The sequence below is a fragment of the Trachymyrmex cornetzi genome, unplaced genomic scaffold (assembly GCF_001594075.2).
Source record: "Trachymyrmex cornetzi isolate Tcor2-1 unplaced genomic scaffold, Tcor1.1 scaffold607, whole genome shotgun sequence".
Taxonomy (NCBI): Eukaryota; Metazoa; Arthropoda; class Insecta; order Hymenoptera; family Formicidae; genus Trachymyrmex; species Trachymyrmex cornetzi.
Window position 1 is genome coordinate 4198 of NW_017299923.1, and position 20698 is coordinate 24895.

The 20698-nt window shown below is 33.1% G+C and overlaps 1 protein-coding gene across 6 annotated transcripts in view; it reads right to left on the bottom strand.

Annotated features, from left to right (window-relative positions):
- Positions 1–2993: 2993 nt before the first annotated feature.
- Ack-like (activated Cdc42 kinase-like) overlaps positions 2994–20698 on the bottom strand; it is a 34999-nt gene continuing 17294 nt past the window's right edge. For 5 of the 6 annotated variants that reach the window (XM_018515898.1, XM_018515896.1, XM_018515901.1 and 2 more), the window contains 4 exons: positions 18596–18720; positions 15042–15272; positions 6069–6679; positions 2994–4050 (listed from right to left, as the gene is read on the bottom strand). In XM_018515898.1, the coding sequence (XP_018371400.1) occupies positions 3114–4050; positions 6069–6679; positions 15042–15272; positions 18596–18720 (1904 nt within the window). In that variant the 3' untranslated portion in view covers positions 2994–3113. The remainder of the gene's footprint in view (positions 4051–6068; positions 6680–15041; positions 15273–18595; positions 18721–20698) is intronic. The other variant, XM_018515899.1, reaches the window with a different exon arrangement.

Consider the following 20698-nt stretch of genomic DNA (forward strand, 5'->3'; position numbering starts at 1 on the left):
AAATATAAAACATTACTGATAAGTTAAATTTCAATACATTCTTTTAATATCTTTTAACACTAGTTTACTATTTGATTAAATAAAAAATTATCCTTTCTTTAGAGCAAGTAAGATTAAGGTTTGTATAGATATTTAATAATTAGATGATAAAACATGTAAATAAATAGTTGGATAAAAATGATTAGGGTAACTCCGGTATATACGCCACGCTGGGATTTACGCCGCGGAAGTTAGAAAAAATAGGAGTAGAGGTAATTTTCTCGCAACTACTCTGTTACATATGCCTTTAAGTTATATTAGTATTGAGTTATAATTTCAGCTTCTTACTGTTAATATTAATGAAATTATTGTGAGTTGAATCGATTTGTCACTGTGTGTGTAACAATCAGTAGCATCATCATAAATTATAATTTACATAAAATGATTACTGTAAGGTGTGTAAAAGACCCAGTGGTTATTTCGTGATACGTATGTGTAGAGGAATAGTAAAGCATGTTGTATAGCAGCATACAAGTGCTTTGCTTTCGTATTCTTTGTTTAGTTTGTTAAAACCTTCGCATTTTTGCCATATATCCCACCTATTATCTATATATAGCAAAAATGCAAGATTTCAAAAAGTTTATTTTTTAAGACGAAAACTAAATATTTCGGATTTCTTCTCTCTAATATTTTTAATTAATATATTTAATCTAAACCAGCAAAAATATATATAAAGATATCCTAACGAGAGGCAAGTACCTTCCTTGTTACAATATAATACAATGTAATACAAGGTGGCGACCAAAAAGAAGGTAAATTACACAAATGCAGGTAACAATTATCTTTTATGTCCGGCTACTGCCATATAGCGAGTCGGTTTTGAGAAATCCATGAAGCAATGAGAGCTTGTAATCTGCAAAAAGTGACAACCGTAACAGGACAATGCATAGTTTTGACGAGGTGTTAATGTAAAAAGCACTCATAAAAATCGTTCAATCTTAAATCATTGTTGTATTGTTGCTTGATGGATACTCGTGAAAGGTCAATGAGACACAAATTTGTTCTTATACCTGTTTAGATGCATGCGATATTTATTGTAATAAAGTTACAGTTTAATAATTGGCGAAATAAAGTCATAATTTACACAAGTAAAAATCTAATTGTTGCAAATGTGGAAAATAATTACCTGGTTACGAATTAATACTCTTAATTAATAAATAACTATTTTTAATGAATAAAAGAAATGTTATAGTTCATGCTAAAGGCGCATATAATACATAATTAATTAATAATTAAAATAAAAATAAATTTGATAGATTTCGATAAGTTCAATGCTTAGAAAGAAAGTTTCAAGCGAATTAAATGACAAATAATCTGATGTTACGTAACTTTTTAAAATTTATGTCTTACATTATTGGTATGCTTACAGCAGTGTGAACGAGATTAAAAGGCAAAATTATTGATTCATTTTTTATTGCAAATTTGATAATCATACTTTATTTGACCTAGGGATACATGTTTAGCTTAATACGTGTTGAAGTCCAAGTCAATATTGATACCTAACAAAAGGATACTTATACCATTTATTGCCTAATCTTTAATTGTGGTCATAAAAGCACAGCATCCTATAATCCAATAATCCTCACCTGAAGCATACACAAAGCAAATTACACACATTATAATCATTAACGTACAATTAAAGTCATTCTTAAAGTAAATTCGGTGAGAAGGTGAATTTCATTAACGTAGCTGTAAATTCTCAGTGAGTGCGCGTTGTGAATTGAGGTCGAGTGAATAACAGTGCTCGGTAAAATTAAAATTGGCTACGGCCATAAAGGGACCTCTGCGCAAATTTTGTTTTTAAAATTAAATACTTATAAAAATTTCAACAATTGATAAAATTAATGTTGCAGAAAGTCATAATAAAAACACAAAGAGGTTTGTTTGCAGGGAAACCTCTGCGCAAATTTTTTTCTGAGGTGAAAACTTAGGAATTTTCAGTCGTAAAATAACATAAATAAAATCAAGTTCTTAAAACGCTAAAACAGCTGTATTTCCCTTACGAAAAAGACCAACTACCGAGTGTGTAGTTATTGCTGACCATGTAGTAATTACTACTGACGAATCACACGACAGGCATTACATCGCTGAAGTTATTATTGGAGATATTACTGCTCGTATAATAATTACTACCAACAGATTATAAAGCAGTTATACATAAACCACACATTACTAGGGATATGTGATTCCGCGTTAGTCTCGAAAGATCGCTCGACCAAGGCAGACGCTTCGGCACGAGTGTTACATCATCCGTATAGTTTTGCAAAGGCGAGTTCAAGACAAGAATGCCGCGCTATTTCCGGTCGGGTCAAACGACCCTTGTGACAGACGATATAAACGTCACGTCACAAAGTATAGAATAAAATATAGGTATAAGTATAAAATAAAAAAAAATGTTTATAACACATTTGTAAAGAAAGCGTTTCCGAATGTTTATGACTTTTTTTCATCCTTACAATGAGTGAAATATGCTCTTAAAGTTTGGCCAACTATTTCTGAAACAACCTGTATACGTATATAATGTAGACGTTTAAAGCTTCGCGCAATCGTATTAATTTCACTAGAAACTATTACTATGCAGAATGTGTAAATACAACTATAATATGTGAGGGGGAGAGTAAATAAATTCATGTAAATAAATTATTTAGAATGGAAGAATCTTCTCTGCAATTTCGAAAACTATAATCATATTTGTAAGTTAGCATATTTTCAACAATTTTATCAGCCATAGATAAATTACAGTTAACAGCAGTGTTCGCATAGCAAGAAATTTTATTAATCCTGTTATAATTATATATTAAAAAAAATTGCGTATTTATGATAAAATATTCAAAATTAAAGAAAAATAATAATTGTAATTTTTATATGATTAATTTTTTTTATTCTATCTAATTATTACCTATTAATATTTCAGTATAAAAATGGACATATATTTTTCACAAATTTTGGAGCAATATTGAGGAAGTATTTTTACAAAAAATATTTCCAACGTTATGAAGTCATCAAGATTAAGAATAGAAGACGTTACAAAAAAACTTTTTAATCAATCCTTATATATCCTTCGTGAATCTAAACTAAACCGCGGCAGCATCGTCCGTGTTTCGCAGTAACGCGGCCGCTTTAACGACATCACCACCACACTGGTTCAGTATCACTTTGCAATCTTCGAGGCCGACAAAACTATTTTCCTTTTTTAATAATCCTTGAAGCCGCTCCAGTTTAATTGCAGCTAGAACGTCCCATTCCGTGACATTCAATGCAGCAATGCAAGATTCTGGGGTTGACTGTTCATGCAACACCTTTAGCATGATTCGTACTTCATCAGATTGTTCCCCGTTACGAGGTCCGCGAGTTCTTCGTGTATTTGGCCCGTCACAAGCAAACTCTAATAGATCTTCGCAAGAAACATGGTCCGATTGTCGCGACAAGTCACTCACGATGTCACAACTCGATGTTTTTTCGTTGGATAAGCGATATGCTTTTGGAATAGTAGTCAAATGAAAATTATTGTTTGAGCCAATATGTACCAAAGATTCCTCACAATGAAAAGCTTCGTATTTGGAAGGGATTTCTTCCACGTTTGTTTGTGAAGAATAATTTAGTGGTGTCTGCTGTATTGTTGTAGACGGAATTTGAACTCTAATCGAGGAATTCATTTTGTTCCAGTCTTCTGATCTACAAGAACTAATTGTCATCAAATTCTGGCTTAGATCTCTTTCTGTGTTTTCTTGTACTTTAGATGCAAAACTTTTTAAGGAGCACTTTGGTTCGGCGCTGATTTTTCTGCGTAACTTATCGGTGATTGTTGATGAATTACTCGATTGTTTCTCACTGCTTGTTTCCGAAACATTCTGACGTATATCCGGCATGTCGTCGCAGTCGATCAAGTTATCCGAGAACTCCAGCAAATTCTCCGAGATCACGCTACATCGTCGAAGTCGGCATTCTTCGATAGGTAATGAATCCAGTGCAGCTAGCTCGGAATCTATGCGTTGTTCGAATTCCTCTGGACTGAAAATTTTAAATATCTATATTAGAAGGTGCATCTAATTATTCACAAAGCGCTTGATGCAAATAGATCAGACTAAATTGACAAGGAAACTCATGGAAATGTTCCTTCCTGATTTTGATGAGCATTAAATGTTATTTTCTAAACAAAAATGAGGAACACATTTTTTTTTGTAAGGGTCCAATCACATTTTTAGGGATGCAATGTCATCTTTTTGAAAAAAAAAATTGGTTTTTTCAATCGTCAAAAACTGTAAAGATGGAATCACACGATGTTCGATTTCTTGAATGATATATGCATACATATAGTCATATCTGCTCTGATGCATGCTAGAATAAGTTCATGCATTGAGCGGTGCATACATCGAAAAAAAATTATATTCTCAAGAGAATTTTATACCTTCTTAACACGTATTCTTAATAAATAAGAATATTTTCTTGAAACTAAGAATATAGACTAACTGTATGGTAAAATTGACGATCTACGTACGCCGTACGACGGCGGACGCGAACTTTTGGCTATAACTCAATCGGTGAAGGCTTTTCATCATTATTTGTATGGACGGAAATTTCTTATTCATACGGATCATGTTTCACTTAAATGGCTTATATCTTTTAAAGACTTAAAAGGCCAATTAGCGCGTTGGGTAGAAAGATTGCAACAATACGATTTTGTAGTGATTTGTCGTAAGGATATTTCCCATAAGAACGCTGACAGGTTATCGAGACGTCCGTGTGAAAACGATCATTGTCGTTATTGTACTAACGTGGAATTGAAGGATGCTGCTAAAGAAGAGAACTTTATTGGACATATAGTTTTAGTGGAAGAAAATTTTGAAGATTGGAGAAAGGAGCAAATGGAAGATCCCTGCATTTCCTTGTTTCTATCCAAAAAGGAAGTGGGTGAGGAACGCCCTGTATGGCAAGATGTGATAGCGAAGGACGTGTCAACGAAGGTTTATTGGTCCTACTAGGATTCTCTCGACGTTAAAGATGGCGTTCTTGTCAAGAGATGGGAAGCTCCTAATCTTAAAAAGGTTGTTTTTCAACTAATTGTACCTAGAAGACGTATTAAACAAATTCTAGAGGAGGTACATGATTCTCCTACTGGAGAACATTTCGGCATCAATAAAACGCTAGATAAGGTACGAAAGCGGTTTTATTGGGCGACGTGTAAGCAAGACGTGGAGGAGTGGTGCGGGATTTGCAAAGTATGTGTAGCAAGGAAAGGCGCATCTGGAAAATGGAAGTCTCCTTTGTAAATTTATAACGTCGGTACTCCTTTCAAAAGGGTCCAGATGAACATTCTCGGTACCTACCAGTGTCTTCTTTTGGAAATGAGTATTTATTAGTTGTTGTAGATTGTTTTACCAAATGGGTAGAGGCTTTTCCTTTAAAAAACATGAGATCTAAGACTATTGCAGAGACGTTCTTAAATCAGATTATTTCTAGGCATGGAGTTCCTCTAGAGGTTCACACCGATCAGGGCAGGAATTTCAAGTCGAGGGTTTTCCGTGAACTATCGCGCCTAGGAATAAAGAAGACGAGAGCGACTGCTCTGCATCCTCAATCTGACGGACAAGTGGAACGACAACATCGTATAATTCTTAATTATTTGGCAAAGTTCATCTTTAGTAATCAGGAGGATTGGGATCGGATTCCACTTTATTTGCTGGCATATAGATCTTCTAAGTACGAGATTACTGGGGTGACTCCAGCGGAGCTCTATCTTGCTCAAGACCTTAGATTGCCGATAGATTTGTTACGTGGAAGTCCTCCTGAAGTAGAAGAAACGGATTCACGTGAGAACTATCTAGGAAAGGTAAAAAGGAAACTGGAGGAGATTCACAGAGGTGTAAAGGAACGGATAGACAATAGATCCATATAAATATTATACAGCACGAACATCAAGCTTCTTTGCCTTTTTATAATTTGATTGTTTGAATATTAAACTAATTCTTTTTCCATTTAATGTTTTTAAATAAAGATAAAAACTTATAGTAGTTCGTGGGGAATCTTACCTATTAACAGAAGCTTCTGAAAGATAGTTATCCTGTAGCGAAGTCTCACCGATTGCCGTATCAGAATTCTGTAACATGAAATGTCCATCCACTTGATCTTCTACGGATGGCATGGTTATTGCCATCTTGGCTAGCGTTCTTGTGACGCCACCTCCAGGTATGATCAAAGGATGCTTTCTTTGATGTCGTGGTAAACTAGATTTGGGCTGAAGTGTCTTTGAGCGGTCTCTAGGCGGCAGAGGTATTGGATTCTCGTCGATGTTACTCTGATTCTGATTATTCTCTATTTCCATAGAGTGATGTCTTTCAAGAATGCGTGATTGAGGCAGAGATAAAATTGCATGAGGCGATGGAGGTGCTCGGACTTTGGGCAAAGTCATCGCGCCGCTATGGTGCATCTCGAAATGGAAGCCATGCTCACCAGATACGTCTTCTGACTGCGATAATACTGGGTAGCCCAGAGTGGCATGTTTGTTCCCACGAATTCTAGGCCTTACTATTGATAATCCGGAGCGTAACATGCGCAACGGATTCGTATCCCCAGTACTTTCCAATGTTGGCGTCTCCACCAAACTGTTGTACACTTCCTTAGCTTCTTCCGACAGGGTGGCCTGAATATGTTGTGGGAAGGGATAGATACGAGGATAGAAGAAACAGAAATTAAACAAAAATAAGAAAACAGAAATTATAGATGTGGAATTATAAACTTTCGTTCTTTTTTTTACATTTGCATTTGTATTCTTTCTATGTCTTTCTATCTCCTTCTCCCTTTTCATTGTGCATACAAATATGCGTATTTATGCGCACACACACACACGCATGTTATCTTTGATATTGTATACCAAAATTTAATAATTATCTTAAATAATTACTAACAAATTAACAGCAATATCTGACTAAATACTAATTGTCGTACTTCGTGCAAAGAAAAATTTCATGTGCCTCTTCACATTAATGAATATAATTTATTTCAGAATTCCCATACTTTCTCATGACTAACTACAGGTTTTAAATTTAATTTCGTATAAAAAAATTACTTTTCGAAAAAAAAAACATGTTCGCTAATTAAAGATGAATTATTGTATTATTTTCAAATTTTAAAAACATTAAGAATACAATGAAATTGTCTGAAAGTAATAATATAAAATAAATATATAGACACGCAGGCACGCACGCACGCACGCACATACAGGGTGAGTTTTATAAAAAGTCTACCGTTTTTCTCGAAAAAGATTAGCGATAGAGGGAAGATACCTATCAAAATTGTAGAATAAGTAGGGGGGACATACTTTGATGACTTTGAGTAACTTTAAATGTCCTTGGTTTTCATACTACAAAAAAAAAAAATTTTAATAGGAAGGATATTTTTTATAAAAAGTCTACCGTTCGATCGATGGTGCCCAATGAGGTGAATAATTTTGCATTAGAGTATCCTTTCAAAAGTTTAACTATTGTCGGGATATAAACCAAAATTAGTCAGACGTACTTAATGATAAAATATTTTATTATACAATAATATTTTGGGAAGTTCTGGAGGTAAACTACAAGATTAAAAATCTTTAAGCAACAAGAATATGCAATGAAAAATGGAGGTTCCCATTTAAGAAATTGAAGGTGACCTTCACTTAACTTTCAAACGACTGTCCACGATCAAACCAACGATACCCTCTTATGTCCCCTTCTAAACCATACAATTTTTATCTGAAACATTTTTTTCTAAGATCAAAAATAAAAAAGTTATTTGGGACGGGATATTAAAATGGGACACCTGTATAATTACATCTAATGATTATAACTATGGATAAGCAATTAAAAAAAAATTTTTCCAACTTGTTTTTTTTAAAACAATGCGCAAATTATCCTTTTAATGATTTTTTATTTTCTCTCGTTATTATTATTATTTTTCTTACACTAAACAGTTACTTTAAAAGAAAGAAGGATTTAGAATATATGGATATATTTCATATAATTATATACGTATATAAAAATTTTTTTCACGGGTATATATCCGTATATAAGGGTATCTGATAATTAACAGTAAAAAAAAAAACGCTCGCATAGAGGCAGAATGGATTAAACTGGGGAAAAAAAGTCTATTGCATTTTTTGCATTATAGTTAAAGAGTTATTAATTTATGAGAATAGCCAAATTCGCCCGGCCTACCGTCAAAATACAAGTGTGCGACGAGATAAGACCGCTTAGCAAGGCGCGCATTCGCCATCACTAGGCACGTTAATGCTAATATCGCTTCTAAACAACGTTCTTAGCGACGAAGATTGTATCTTTCTGGGCGATTTTAACGCGCAGCACGCTTGCATTTGGCGATAGGCTGGACGAATTTGAAAATTTTCATAAATTAATAACTCGTCAACTAATGCGAAAAATGTAAAAAGGCACAGGACTTTTCTACTCAGTTTAGTCTATTCTGCCCCTATATGCAAGAGTTTTATCGTTAATTATCAACCCTGTATATATTACTTAAATATATCAATTAAATATAAAAAGTAGCATGCATTTTCGTAATATAACACTCACTAATTACTTTACGACATTTGTTTAGATTCGGTATAGAGAAGAGATTCATACATCTAGATTCAGGTTTAAACCAAATTTCAGGATTGAAACTAAATTTGCCTTTGAAACTTTAAGAAGCAGGAGAAGGAGGAAATATCAACATGTCGGTTGTGAATTCGGGATACTCGGAGCTTGTGTCTGAATCAAAATCAGAATTACTAGTAAATGTCAAGTTAGAGCTCGGTGCACTTTCTGACCAAGAAAGAAAATTATTCTTGGAAGAGAACGGTGGCGACAGCGAGTTCAAGAAACTCGTCGACGGCGGCGGTGACTTTCCGCAATGCTCAACCGCAGATAATCCTTTGACGGAATCAGGATTTAAAAATGAGATTTTATTTTTGAAGTTCAAGCGTAAACTATGCGGAACTTTCTTGTGCCTACGTTTATAACGCAAATGGCTCCTGATATCTGTCTCTGAATGCGAAATCGAGTCCGAGTCCTCACTAGAATCATTTCTAGGATGAAAAGATCTATGTATATTTTTCATTGAAAGTTTTCTACTCTCCGATAAGGATGATGTTCTATATCGGTAAACGGTGGCACCAGAAAATTTCTCTGCGAGCATATCCAATTTCGGTAACTCCTTTTTAGCAGGAACATTCTGATATAATTTTGGCAATTCCAAAATGTGTTGGTGTAAAGTTGGACTTGTTGGCGGGTTTGATTTTTTAATCAAGTTCAATTTTGCGTTAATCGATGATTGATTTTGTAATGGAATATTCAAGTCCAAATGCTTGGGTTTTTGAATCGGTATATTTAAGTTTCGCAGAGGTGTTTGAGATGATAAATCCAGATTCCTTATGTTGGAGACCAGTGACTTTGGCAAAGCTGTTTCTAAATTTTTCGAATTTTGCGCAATATTCTTGCCCAATTGTACCATGTTTTGTGTCAACTTACTGAAACCCAAGTTTAAACTGTGAGCTTTTTTAGAATCTAAGTAATTTTTTACACTTTCCAAATCGGAAATTTTACGTTGATATTTCTCAGCTAAAATCTTACTATTAAGTTCTACCTGATTAGCTTCGGCATCAGATTTCCGCCTGAGACGCTGAAAATTTGCTCGCAAACTTTCGGAGCTACTATATATGGAAGATTCTTTCTTCTCTATTTCAGTAATGAATATAGGATTGTTGAATATTACATACGGAAAGCCTTCATGATCGTTCTGGTTTTGTTCAAACTTGCGAAAACTTTGTATATTTATTTTTATCATCTCTGTATTACTCTTTGAACTATCCGAGCCACTCGTTTTCATGTCAGTCTTAATATTGTCTGATAAATCACAGACAGTGTTCATGTCTTGACTGGATTTCCTGGACATAAAAGACGTTTTAGCGGCTCTAGATTTCGACAGGTTAATTTTCTTGATAAAATTTGTGATGTTTATTTTTGTGGGGTCAGAAATTTTCGGGCGTATACCAAGATCTAAGTTAGTCGTTTTGTCCCTTGCTACATGAAATTTGTCTGGTTTATTATGAGGAGATACAAAGTTTGCCATTTTTTCTTTCAAAATATCAACATTTTCATCAGACCGCGCTTCGAAATGCATAATATTACAATCGTTCAGTCCACAATTATTTAATTTATTTTGTAATGCTTGATTAGACTTAACACTGGCCGACAAATTCTGTTCTTGAATATTCGAAGAACAAGTTAATTTATTAGGCTGTTCCAAACTATTAATTTTAACATATTTGTCCAATTTCTTTTCCCTGAAATATATCTTCTCGCTGTTTGCGCTGGTGCATTCGAGAGTAGTTTCATCATTACAGTATTTCGGTTCAAAATAATGTCCAACATAACTGGTAGATACTCTATTCATCTCGCGTGAAAAATCGTAGTTCAAATCTTCTATATTGAATTTTTTATCGTGCTGATGACGGACATTTAATTTGGTATCCACATCAGAGACGCCTTCGCATTTGAGGTGATCCCTTCTATTTCCGTTCTCCCAAAATTTAGTTGAATTTATTAAATTCTGCTTCGTTGCAACATTATCTAACATATGTTCATTCAAATCAATATTCATGTACGAAGCCCAGACACTTGGCTTTGTCAATAATTCTCGCGATTTCGCGAAACAAAATTCTGCAGATGCCTTGTCCCATAGAGGAAGTTTTAAGGTTGATGGAGCACCAAGGGATTCTATACTAGATACCGTAGATGAAAGGGATTGCAGGCTTGAATATAACCACTTTATGCAACACATGAAAATTTTATGAGGATAGCATGCAAGGAAATGAGTGAAAATCAATGATAATTTTGATAGCAATTTTGATACATTTTGGAATAAATCAAGCATAGTACATGCAAGTGTATCGCGTAAAGCAAAATACATAACGTATACATATAACATTTTACAATTTATAAAAATGTTAGAGTTTGCATTTTTTTTATCGTCACATTAAATAAAATTCCATTCATGATTTAATTAAAAATTTAATGTCAAATTATAAATAAAAACGATACAAAAACAAACAATAAATAATGAGAGGAAAGGGTCAGAGAAAAATTGATATTAATTAGTTGATGATGTGAGTGAATAAGCATTAGATTAAAAAACTTAAGATACAACACCGTACAATAAAAATGATTTTTTTTTTCACACATAGAAAACTCAAATTGTCCGCAAAATTAGAGATAAAATGTAATACATCATGTCGTTCTGCGATATCAAATCATTTACGTTTCTTACGCATATTTGAAGTTTTATGCATATTTGAAGAAGTAATTTTGGTGCAAGATGAAATTTTGCGATTGTCTAAAGATCATATATTTTATATATAGTATAAAATTAGTCACTAAATGAGAATGGTAAAATTAAAGCGATTGAAGCAAAGCGAAATGGTGAAAATATAAAAATTGCTAAAAATTTTCAACATTTCTATAAAAACGGTCATAACACATTGCCCTTGAAGTTAATTTCGTATATAAAAATATACTACTAGTGTCACTAATGCAATAAGTAATGTCGACAAGTAATGTCACTCGTAGTGTAATAGTGGTGGAGAAAATTTCATTAAAATTTCACTGAAGTTTTATTGCGAAAATAAGTATTATTGAGCATTATATTTCAGAGGATACACGACAGAATTATAATAAAAAGAGTTTTCTTTATGAATTCGAGAACTAATTTTATATGATGCTCCCATGCGGTCACTCATCCGAATCTGTACCTCCACAGTATGCTTGATTTCTGCGATCGTACGGGAAGTGCCCTTCGAAGAACCGTGAACACCTATAATGCTAATGGACGTATAATTGTAATATATCTAGTTAAAGATGTTGTGAAAGGGACGGAACACGTATAGAAAAAAATTATTAATGTTAAATATAATTCAAAGAATTGGAAAGAATAAGGGCACTAGGAGTCAGGCGCAGAAGACGTCGTGCAAATAATACAATTATGAAGCGTACGTGAAACTTCTTTATTCACTAAACGCGCTCCATAGTTGTATTATTTGCGCGACGTCTTCTGCGCCTGACTCCTAGTGCCCTTATTCTTTCTAATTCTTTGATTTATAAGGAGTCTCGGTTTGATTTGTTATACGGATTTAAATATAATTGTAATGTACAAATCATGATATCTATGATAATAACTTGTTTTTAGTAATACTGTAAAATATTATTTCTACTAGCTGAAATAATATTAAATTTTTTATACCAAATATTACAATTACTGAAAATAATTCTATGTTACGTCATATCTTGTCATATACTATTACCACAGTATATACAGTAGCGTAACTCTCTGTCGTCACCTTTGATGTTAGTGTTGGCCAAAATGGAGTGCGCATGCGTGAAATAAGTTATCTAGCGTTACCACGGTTACCACCTAAACTTCTTTCTCTTTTCATCTTTTTTTCATTCTGTCAAAACTCACTAGATTTATTCGCATCGCATTCCAACGAATTCGTTGAAGTGAGTAAGGCCTAGTTTCACAATTCACGGTTAACTCTTATTCTGGAATTGGAAAGAGATACTGAATAAGTTGAACCTCGGTTAAGAGTTAACCGTAAGTTGTAAAACTGGGCGTAAGTGCTATTGTAGGAACATATTGGAACATATTAAGCCGTGTATACACCTAGCGAACGAACACCGAACGCGAATGTTCGGATATTAGTGTTTATATTTGTGAGCAGTTTATTCTTTTTCTCGATTGTACGGAATACTGGTATTCGACCAGATTCGATGTTCGTTCCATGTAGCAATTAAACTTGTGCGACTTTTATGTAACAAACAACAATACAAATTTTTACGTTTGCTGTTCGTTCGGTGTTCGTTCACTAGGTGTATACACAGCTTTAGAGCATGCGACGCGAATGAACCTACTATTGCAATGAAATAATTTAAACTTTATGAAAATTAATAAAAATAAATTGTAAATATATTGAAAAATAAAGAAAAAATATAGAAAAATTAGGAAAAATATTAAATTAACTTAAAAATGTATATTTGTATAAAGAAATATTATGTAATTATATATCTATGAAAATATTATGAGAAAGCTGATATAAAAGAAATTTATATACATATATGTCCAAAAAATAAGTTTAAAATACAATAAATAAAAAGAAATCTTTCTTGCTCGGTTTTCTATATTACTTTTGTTCACTTTCTCACTTTATCACTCTTTCACAAAAATTATACCAATCTCTCGAGGTTTCTCACACAACATTTTACCAAATAGATAATACACGTAATACTTCTCTCTAAATTTTTACACTGAACCATGTATGCTTGAAAGACAAATGTTTAAGTGAACATTGAAACGCTCATTTAAATAGAGAGAGAGAGAGAGAGAGAGAGAGAGCAATAAAAAAAAAGAGAAAATGAGACGGGGCAACTTACTTATTTCGCGCATGCACACTCCATTTTGGCCAACATAAAATCAGGAGAGTTGCGCTACTGTATATACTGTGCTATTACAGTAGTAACGCTACTGACTCAGCAGTGATACTATTGCGTATCAATAGCGACACTATTGAATATCAGTAGTAATACTACTGCAGTATCAGTGACACTAGTAGTATATTTTTATATAGGATAAGCCCGTGGTCCGATTGAGGCTTTGACGAACCTTTGCAATACTCATTCGGTATCATGCCGTTTAACGGCACCCATCAAAGCATTCGCGCGACCGGCTGCTTAGTTGTGCTGCTCTTGATGACGCGAAATTTATATCCTGTGGTTGGACATCTAGGGCTTACCGTTCAAAAACTATCAATATCACAACATTTTGCTATTGACATTTTTTCATGAGGAATATGTATATGCAGGTGGACCACACTGTATATGTGTGTGTGTGTGTGTGTGTGTGTGCGCGCGCGTGTGCGTGTGTGTGTACATACATGTATCATTAATTATGCGCTGTAATTTTATTTTGTCAAACCAAACTAATAGCCATATACAAGGCGTCCCATTTTAACATTGACATCAAAATATTTCGAAAATTATAAAAGATACGAAAAAATGTTTCCGACAAAAATTATAGAATTTAAAAAGATCTATTTACTGATAATATCTGTTTGACATTGAGTGGCGTTACTAAGGTCAGGAGGAGATAAGCATATCTCTGACAAACATATCTCTTAACTTATCATATAAATCTCGATAACTTCAAAACAGCTGACCCAAAATGACTTAAATTATAATGTTTTGGTAAGGTCTCAGGAAGGACTATAATAATATGTAATAAAACTAACAATAGAGTTCTATTTAAAAAATTCAAAATCACCTCGCCCTGACCTTGGCAACGCCACCCAATGTCAAACGGATATGATCAGTAAACAGACTTTTTTTTTTAAACCTTACAACTTTTGTCTGAAACATTTTTCCGTATCTTTTGTAATTTTTGAGATATTTTGATGTCAAAGTTAAAGTGAGACCCACTTGTATAATCTTGCAGTATCTATAAACGGTTTGATTATTAAAACAGTTTTTTGTGTATTGAAATATACAAAAAGTATAATAGTGTGTCCACGTAACGTGTCGTACTGCTTTAATATTTCGTTCTAAGAGCAAAAGAAGGACTATCTTTATTTAATACTCCACGATTTGGGGAAACAACATATCAATTCATATCAAATGATAAAGGTAAATAAAAAGCTTATATAAGACCTTCTTAATGATTTAGAAACTTCTTCCTTTCCTAATTATCTTTTGTTGTAAAATTTTCGTTTCTTAGCTTTTTGTTTCATATTTCAAAATTACCAAATAATTTTGCAAAATTGGCAATAATAATAAAAAATTATAATAAATATCTATTTTGACATCACTAGTATGAGATAAATGAGAATATGTAATGAGAATATCTTTCTAATTGTTGTGCTTTCTTTTCTTGCAAGTATGTATGAACCTTTTAATGTGCTTTGATGAAACAAAAATTGTTTTATGTACCTGTATATCAGGTATACTGGCAGCTTCTTCGGAAAAGTGTCGTCTGTCCGGTTTAGGGCTGTGTTGATGTGGTAACTTAAAAGAGAATTTCCTACGCCTTGAAGGACTGACAGGAGTACGGGGAGACTCCGGAGGATGTTCAAGATCTGTCATGGAACGTGCTGTCAATTCTTGTGCCATAGCAATAGCTGAGTAGAGAGTTTTCTGATCGGCAGCTGAGATAGGCTTTACCTAGAGACAAGACAAACGTTTACCGTTTCCAACGTCGTAAATTAACATTTCAATGTAATGATTCTCTCTTTTATTACATTTTCTTACAAATATTAACTATATAACACAGGTTTATTATATTGTTATGCCCGTGCCGACACCCGTGATGTGCCGTGATATGAAAATCGCGTTGCCCGGCAACAAACCACTCAGCAGGCTCAGCTGTCAAATGAGCTCATCAGATTGGATGGTGGAGTCGTCGCCGTGCTCGAACGTGCTTTTCCACTTGAGCTACTATTTTATCGTATTCGCTGTATTATGCGTTGGTGTTTCCTGTGTTGTTAGAATAAAGAGTTTCCTTTTCTATTTTTAACCTTGAGTCCATTTATTTCCGCGGCTCGGAAGTGCGTTCGTTAGTGCGATTTCCCGAATCGGTCGCACGGGCGCAACAATATTAAGAACATAACTAGAAATGTTATACAGGATGGCCCATCGAAAATGAAACAAACTGAATACAAAACTCCTACAAAAATAATTTTTCAAAAAAACGCAAAAATAGAGGAGCCGTCTTCCACGGTCCTCTCTCTCATTTTTTTCGACCATACTACTTAGATAGGATCGCGTAATCCATTCTCTATGTCTTTAATATTATTAATATATGGTATGATTAGTAAGTACAATGTGTACGGAGTTTTGCGCTACTTTTATTAATATAGAGCTTTATTTTATCCATGTTCTCTCTCTCTCTCTCTCTCTCTCTCTCTCTCTCTCTCTCGTTGCAGTCCTCTATCTACCATACTATTCGCGCTCTTTCCTCTGGTTACAGTCCTACACATATCATTTTATTCCCTCTCCCACCTATTGCGGTCCTATACTTAGCATCTTATTCGCAATCCCCCCACCCCCTCCCTCTCTCTCTCTCATTCTCGACTTGCAGATGAATAAATATTTGTATAAATACTTTAAAGTTTTCGGTTTGTATAAATACTTTTAAAGTTTTCGGTTTAGTTCTTGAGTACTTACAATGCTCGAAGGCTAATCTGTTATTCTAGGGACATACAATAATCCTTCAGTTTCCTTATGGAATTCATTTTGAGCAATTCAAACCATTCTACAAGTTATTCGGGTCTCTTTCGTGCTACTAACAAGAGAACCGACTCTCACCGATTTTAATAAGCTTTGGATACATTGTAGAGCACAAAAAAATATTAGATCCATATTTTTTTATTTGTGCTTATCTTAAGGTATAGGGGGTGAAATACCCCTTCGAAGAAAAATCTTTTTTTTTTTCTTTCGAATATCATCGAAACTATAAAAGATAGAAAAAAATGTTCCAGAATGAAAACTGAATGACTTTAAAAGTACTTTAGAACTACAATTAAAAAAATTTTTTTTATTATTTATTATGCACGCCGTATATACATATAGTACCCCTATATATAAACGCTGAATTTATACCGAAGGACTTCGAATTTCGCTCTAAAATTTTAAAGACATCTTTTCTCGAAGAATTGTACTATCGATTTATGAAAAAAAAAATCGAATTTTTTTGACCCTCTAATGTAGGAAACTCCCTTAAAGAAGAAAATACCATAAGATCTACTGAAACCTGAGATCTAAAAATATACGCGGACGTGTCAATAGACACATATCGCTCAGAAGACTCAGCTGATTAAACCTACTGCTAAATATCCTCACCCAAGATAGATCGTAATACAATTGGAGGTTAACAATTTTTTTTATTTCTTACGTTTTTTCCCCTAACTTCATAAGGTCTCTAATCTACATTGTGATAAGCTATTTTATTCGCGTATTAATATTTGTAAAGTAAACAATTTTGAGCCATTCACGCTAGCAATATGCTAGCAATACAAAGCACAGTATATAATACATTAATAATACTAACAATACAATAGCAATGTCAGCAATAAAGTGTATTGTATTGCCACAATTAACAATCACAATACATTTTTTTAGTAGTGGTTGACCCTTCGGAGTCTGATAATAGCTAATAAATGTATGGTAAAATAATGCCAATCAAATGTTTGGTTAATGTAACCAAAAATAATGTCACTTTTACAAATATTTAATAAGTATTATCAAACTGTTACCATTTGGTATTACTTACTAAATATTTGTAAAATTAACATTATTTTTGGTTATATTAATATTTGATTGGCATTTATTCTAATAAAATGTTTCATATGTATGTATATTTATATATATATTTCAATCTTTTATTTCTGCATAATTTCTTACAAAAAAATTCCTATGCTTATATTACTCCTAAGGATGCTCATATTATTCTACCCAGAGGGTAATATGAGCATCAACATTTGCATTAAAAGAATCAATTTCAATACTAATATACGTAAAACAAATCTATCAAATGTGCACAAGATCTTTTTATCCTTCAATATGCTAGATACAAAAATGTTTCCGTAAAGTGCTCATAATACCTCATCCTACACTAATTATTTTTTATGTCAAAATCAGAATCAGTGATTCAAAAAAACCTCTTTGAAACCAACTATTATGCGTTAGACAATTTAAAAACTCACATCCGCCATATTAGACCCGCTATTTTTAAATTTTTAATTCTGAGATCAGAATTGTGTTCAGCGATCCGAAAAACTTATAATTTCGGGTTTTCATAATGATATAATTTTTTTCACTTTTGGCCACTTTTTCAGCGATCGATCCCACTGTGGACTGATTAGATAGATAATAAAAAAAAAAGTTTGAAGATTTGTTTGTTTTAGATTTAATACTCTGTATCTTCTGAACGAATTAATTGAATTTAAAAAATCAAACATAGGAATGTAGAAAATTGAAAAACCTTTCTAACGATGTACCATTCGATCCCCCTTCGTTTCAAAAGATGTCCCCCTTTCAATAAATATCGACTTATTTTTGCGTTTTTTTGAAAAATTATTTTTGTAGGAGTTATTCAGTCTATTTCGTTTTCGATGGGCCAATCTATACGTGTATAACATTTCAATTATAAATTGTCTATCAAGATTTTATTCTTTATCTTTCAATTCTTCCTAAAGCGGCGTCTACAATGAGACTTTAAGGCATAAAACTTAAGCTTTAAACCTTAAGCCGTATAAAAATGTCCAATCATAGTCGATTATTCTCCTCACATTTGACTGATTGGTCAATTTCTTAAGACTTAAGGCTTAAAGCTTAAGTTTAACGTCTTAAAATCTCATTGTAGACGCCGCATAACACATCATATTAACATAAAGGAAGGGAATATTAAAAAGTATAGCAAATAATAAGAAAAATAACATTAGATAATATATAAACTTATTGTCATAAATAATAAAAAATTACTGTACATTTATTGGACTCACGGTGGCTTGCTTCTTTTTATTACACTGTTTTGCTTGAATTTCTCTCAGTTCGTTCCTTGCGTTGCTTGATTCGTGTTCAATGGATAAAGAATGGCCAGAAGGGGAAGAACCTACAAAAAAATGTAATATATATCAGAAACATAATACAAAATGATCCATCATGATTACTTGAAATATTAGCTTGAATAATTACTTTTTCGAAAAGAATTGTCTAGTTTTTAAAAGACTGACCAAATAGTATGAAAAATGCCTTTAAACTGGTTTTTTGGAAGTAGATTTCACAAGTTTTTTTTATCTTTTTGCGGCTTTTGCCTACACAATGCAGCTGTTTTGGATTGTAACGTCAGAAGCAAGAAAAATACATTTAAAAAATTCTTGCAAACCATATTAAAATGTATTTTTTAATAAAACAACATTTGCAGTCAAATATAGACTATCAAATACGTACATCGAAAACTCTTTTTGTGTTTCGGTAATCAATAAATAACCATACAGGTGACTAGGGGAATTGCAAGGTAGCAAAGTGACACATGTAACAGGAAAATCCTAAATTAGATAGAAAAAGAAGTAGAGTATCAAAGAGCGGGCCAAAGGATAGACATGTGAAAATATAAAAAATGAAAAGCAACAAAGAATAAAAACGTGAAAGGCAAGAAGGAAATTTAAAAGAAAAGAGGTTAGTTAATAAACACAACACAACAAACAGTGTAAAAAATAAGGTTGAGTTCGGAATTTTACTAAATGCGAAGATAAAAAGGTCGAGACGAAAAAAGGAAGATCGCAAGGTGTTCGGAATTATCAAAACATCTAGTGGTAAAGCAAAATCGATAAGACAGGAATAACTGATCGATACACACTGGAAAATTAATGGATAATCTAGAAAACGACAAATGTAAGAATAGAGGAATATAGAGGAAGAGGGAGAGAAAGGAAAGTATTAAAGGTAAAATAATCTTGGACCATTTAATTGTAAAGCCGAAAGTTGGAAGCGACGGAACATCAAGCAAGAAAGGAAGGAATGAAGCTGAAGATAGAATAGAAACAGAAAGCGAATTTTTAGGAAAATTTGAAAGTCACAAGGAAGGTCACAAGATACAAAAAGAGGAAAATCATACGAGGAAAAAGAAGCGTCATCAAAGGAGATACAGAAGAATATAAAAATATGACACATATGAAGTTGATAAGAGTTCATGAGAGACGTAAAAGAAGAAACAAATAACTCAAGGACGAATGAAGAACGAAAGAGGAGTGATGGGAAGGAAGAATTACGGAGGTGGAGAAAAAAATAAAGAATTTGTTGAAGACGGAATAGATGAAAATTATGAGAAAAAATAAAAAATTAGAAGAGGCGAGAGAGAAAAGAAAAAAAGAACATTATAATAAAAGAGAGAGAGGCTAAGAAATAACAAAAAGAAGTATGCTGGAGACGGCAGTGGAAGATGTACGAATGTGGAGATGGCCATAAAAGAGGCGTTCTGGGGGGGATGAGAAGAGGAACAAAATAGTAACGGTAAAAATAGTAACAGCAAAGCTTGAAAATAAGAAGCAAGAGAGAGGAATAATAATAAAGAAAAAGAACTTGAAAGGTAAAGATGTATTTATGGACAACAATCTAACCTGGAAAGACAGGTAAATATAGAAAGAGATATTACGCATGATAACGGAAGTTAAAAAAAACAAAAGAGTTGGAATGAAGATTGATTACAGAAAACTACAAGTTAATAAGAGAAAGTTTGTCTGGAAGAGAAAGGCTTAAAAGAATAAAATTTTTAGAGTAGAAGGTCCATTCAGAGCCAATTTAAGCCATTTTTACACTCCCTCCTTTTCTTCTTCATTTTATATATTTGTATCAAATTTACTCCGAAATCCGAATATTTTAACGTTAGACTGCGTTCGCAAACTTTACTCGGATGATACAATAAATGTAGAAAGCTTTAAAACCATAGGAATTGACCAAGGTTGGGTAGTGCCAAGTTAAAAAGCTAAAAGTTAAGTTAAAAAGTAGAAAAGTTAAATAATTTTAACTTAACTTAGTTACATTTTAGACTCTTAACTTTTTAACTTTATTTAGTTACATTTTATCGATAA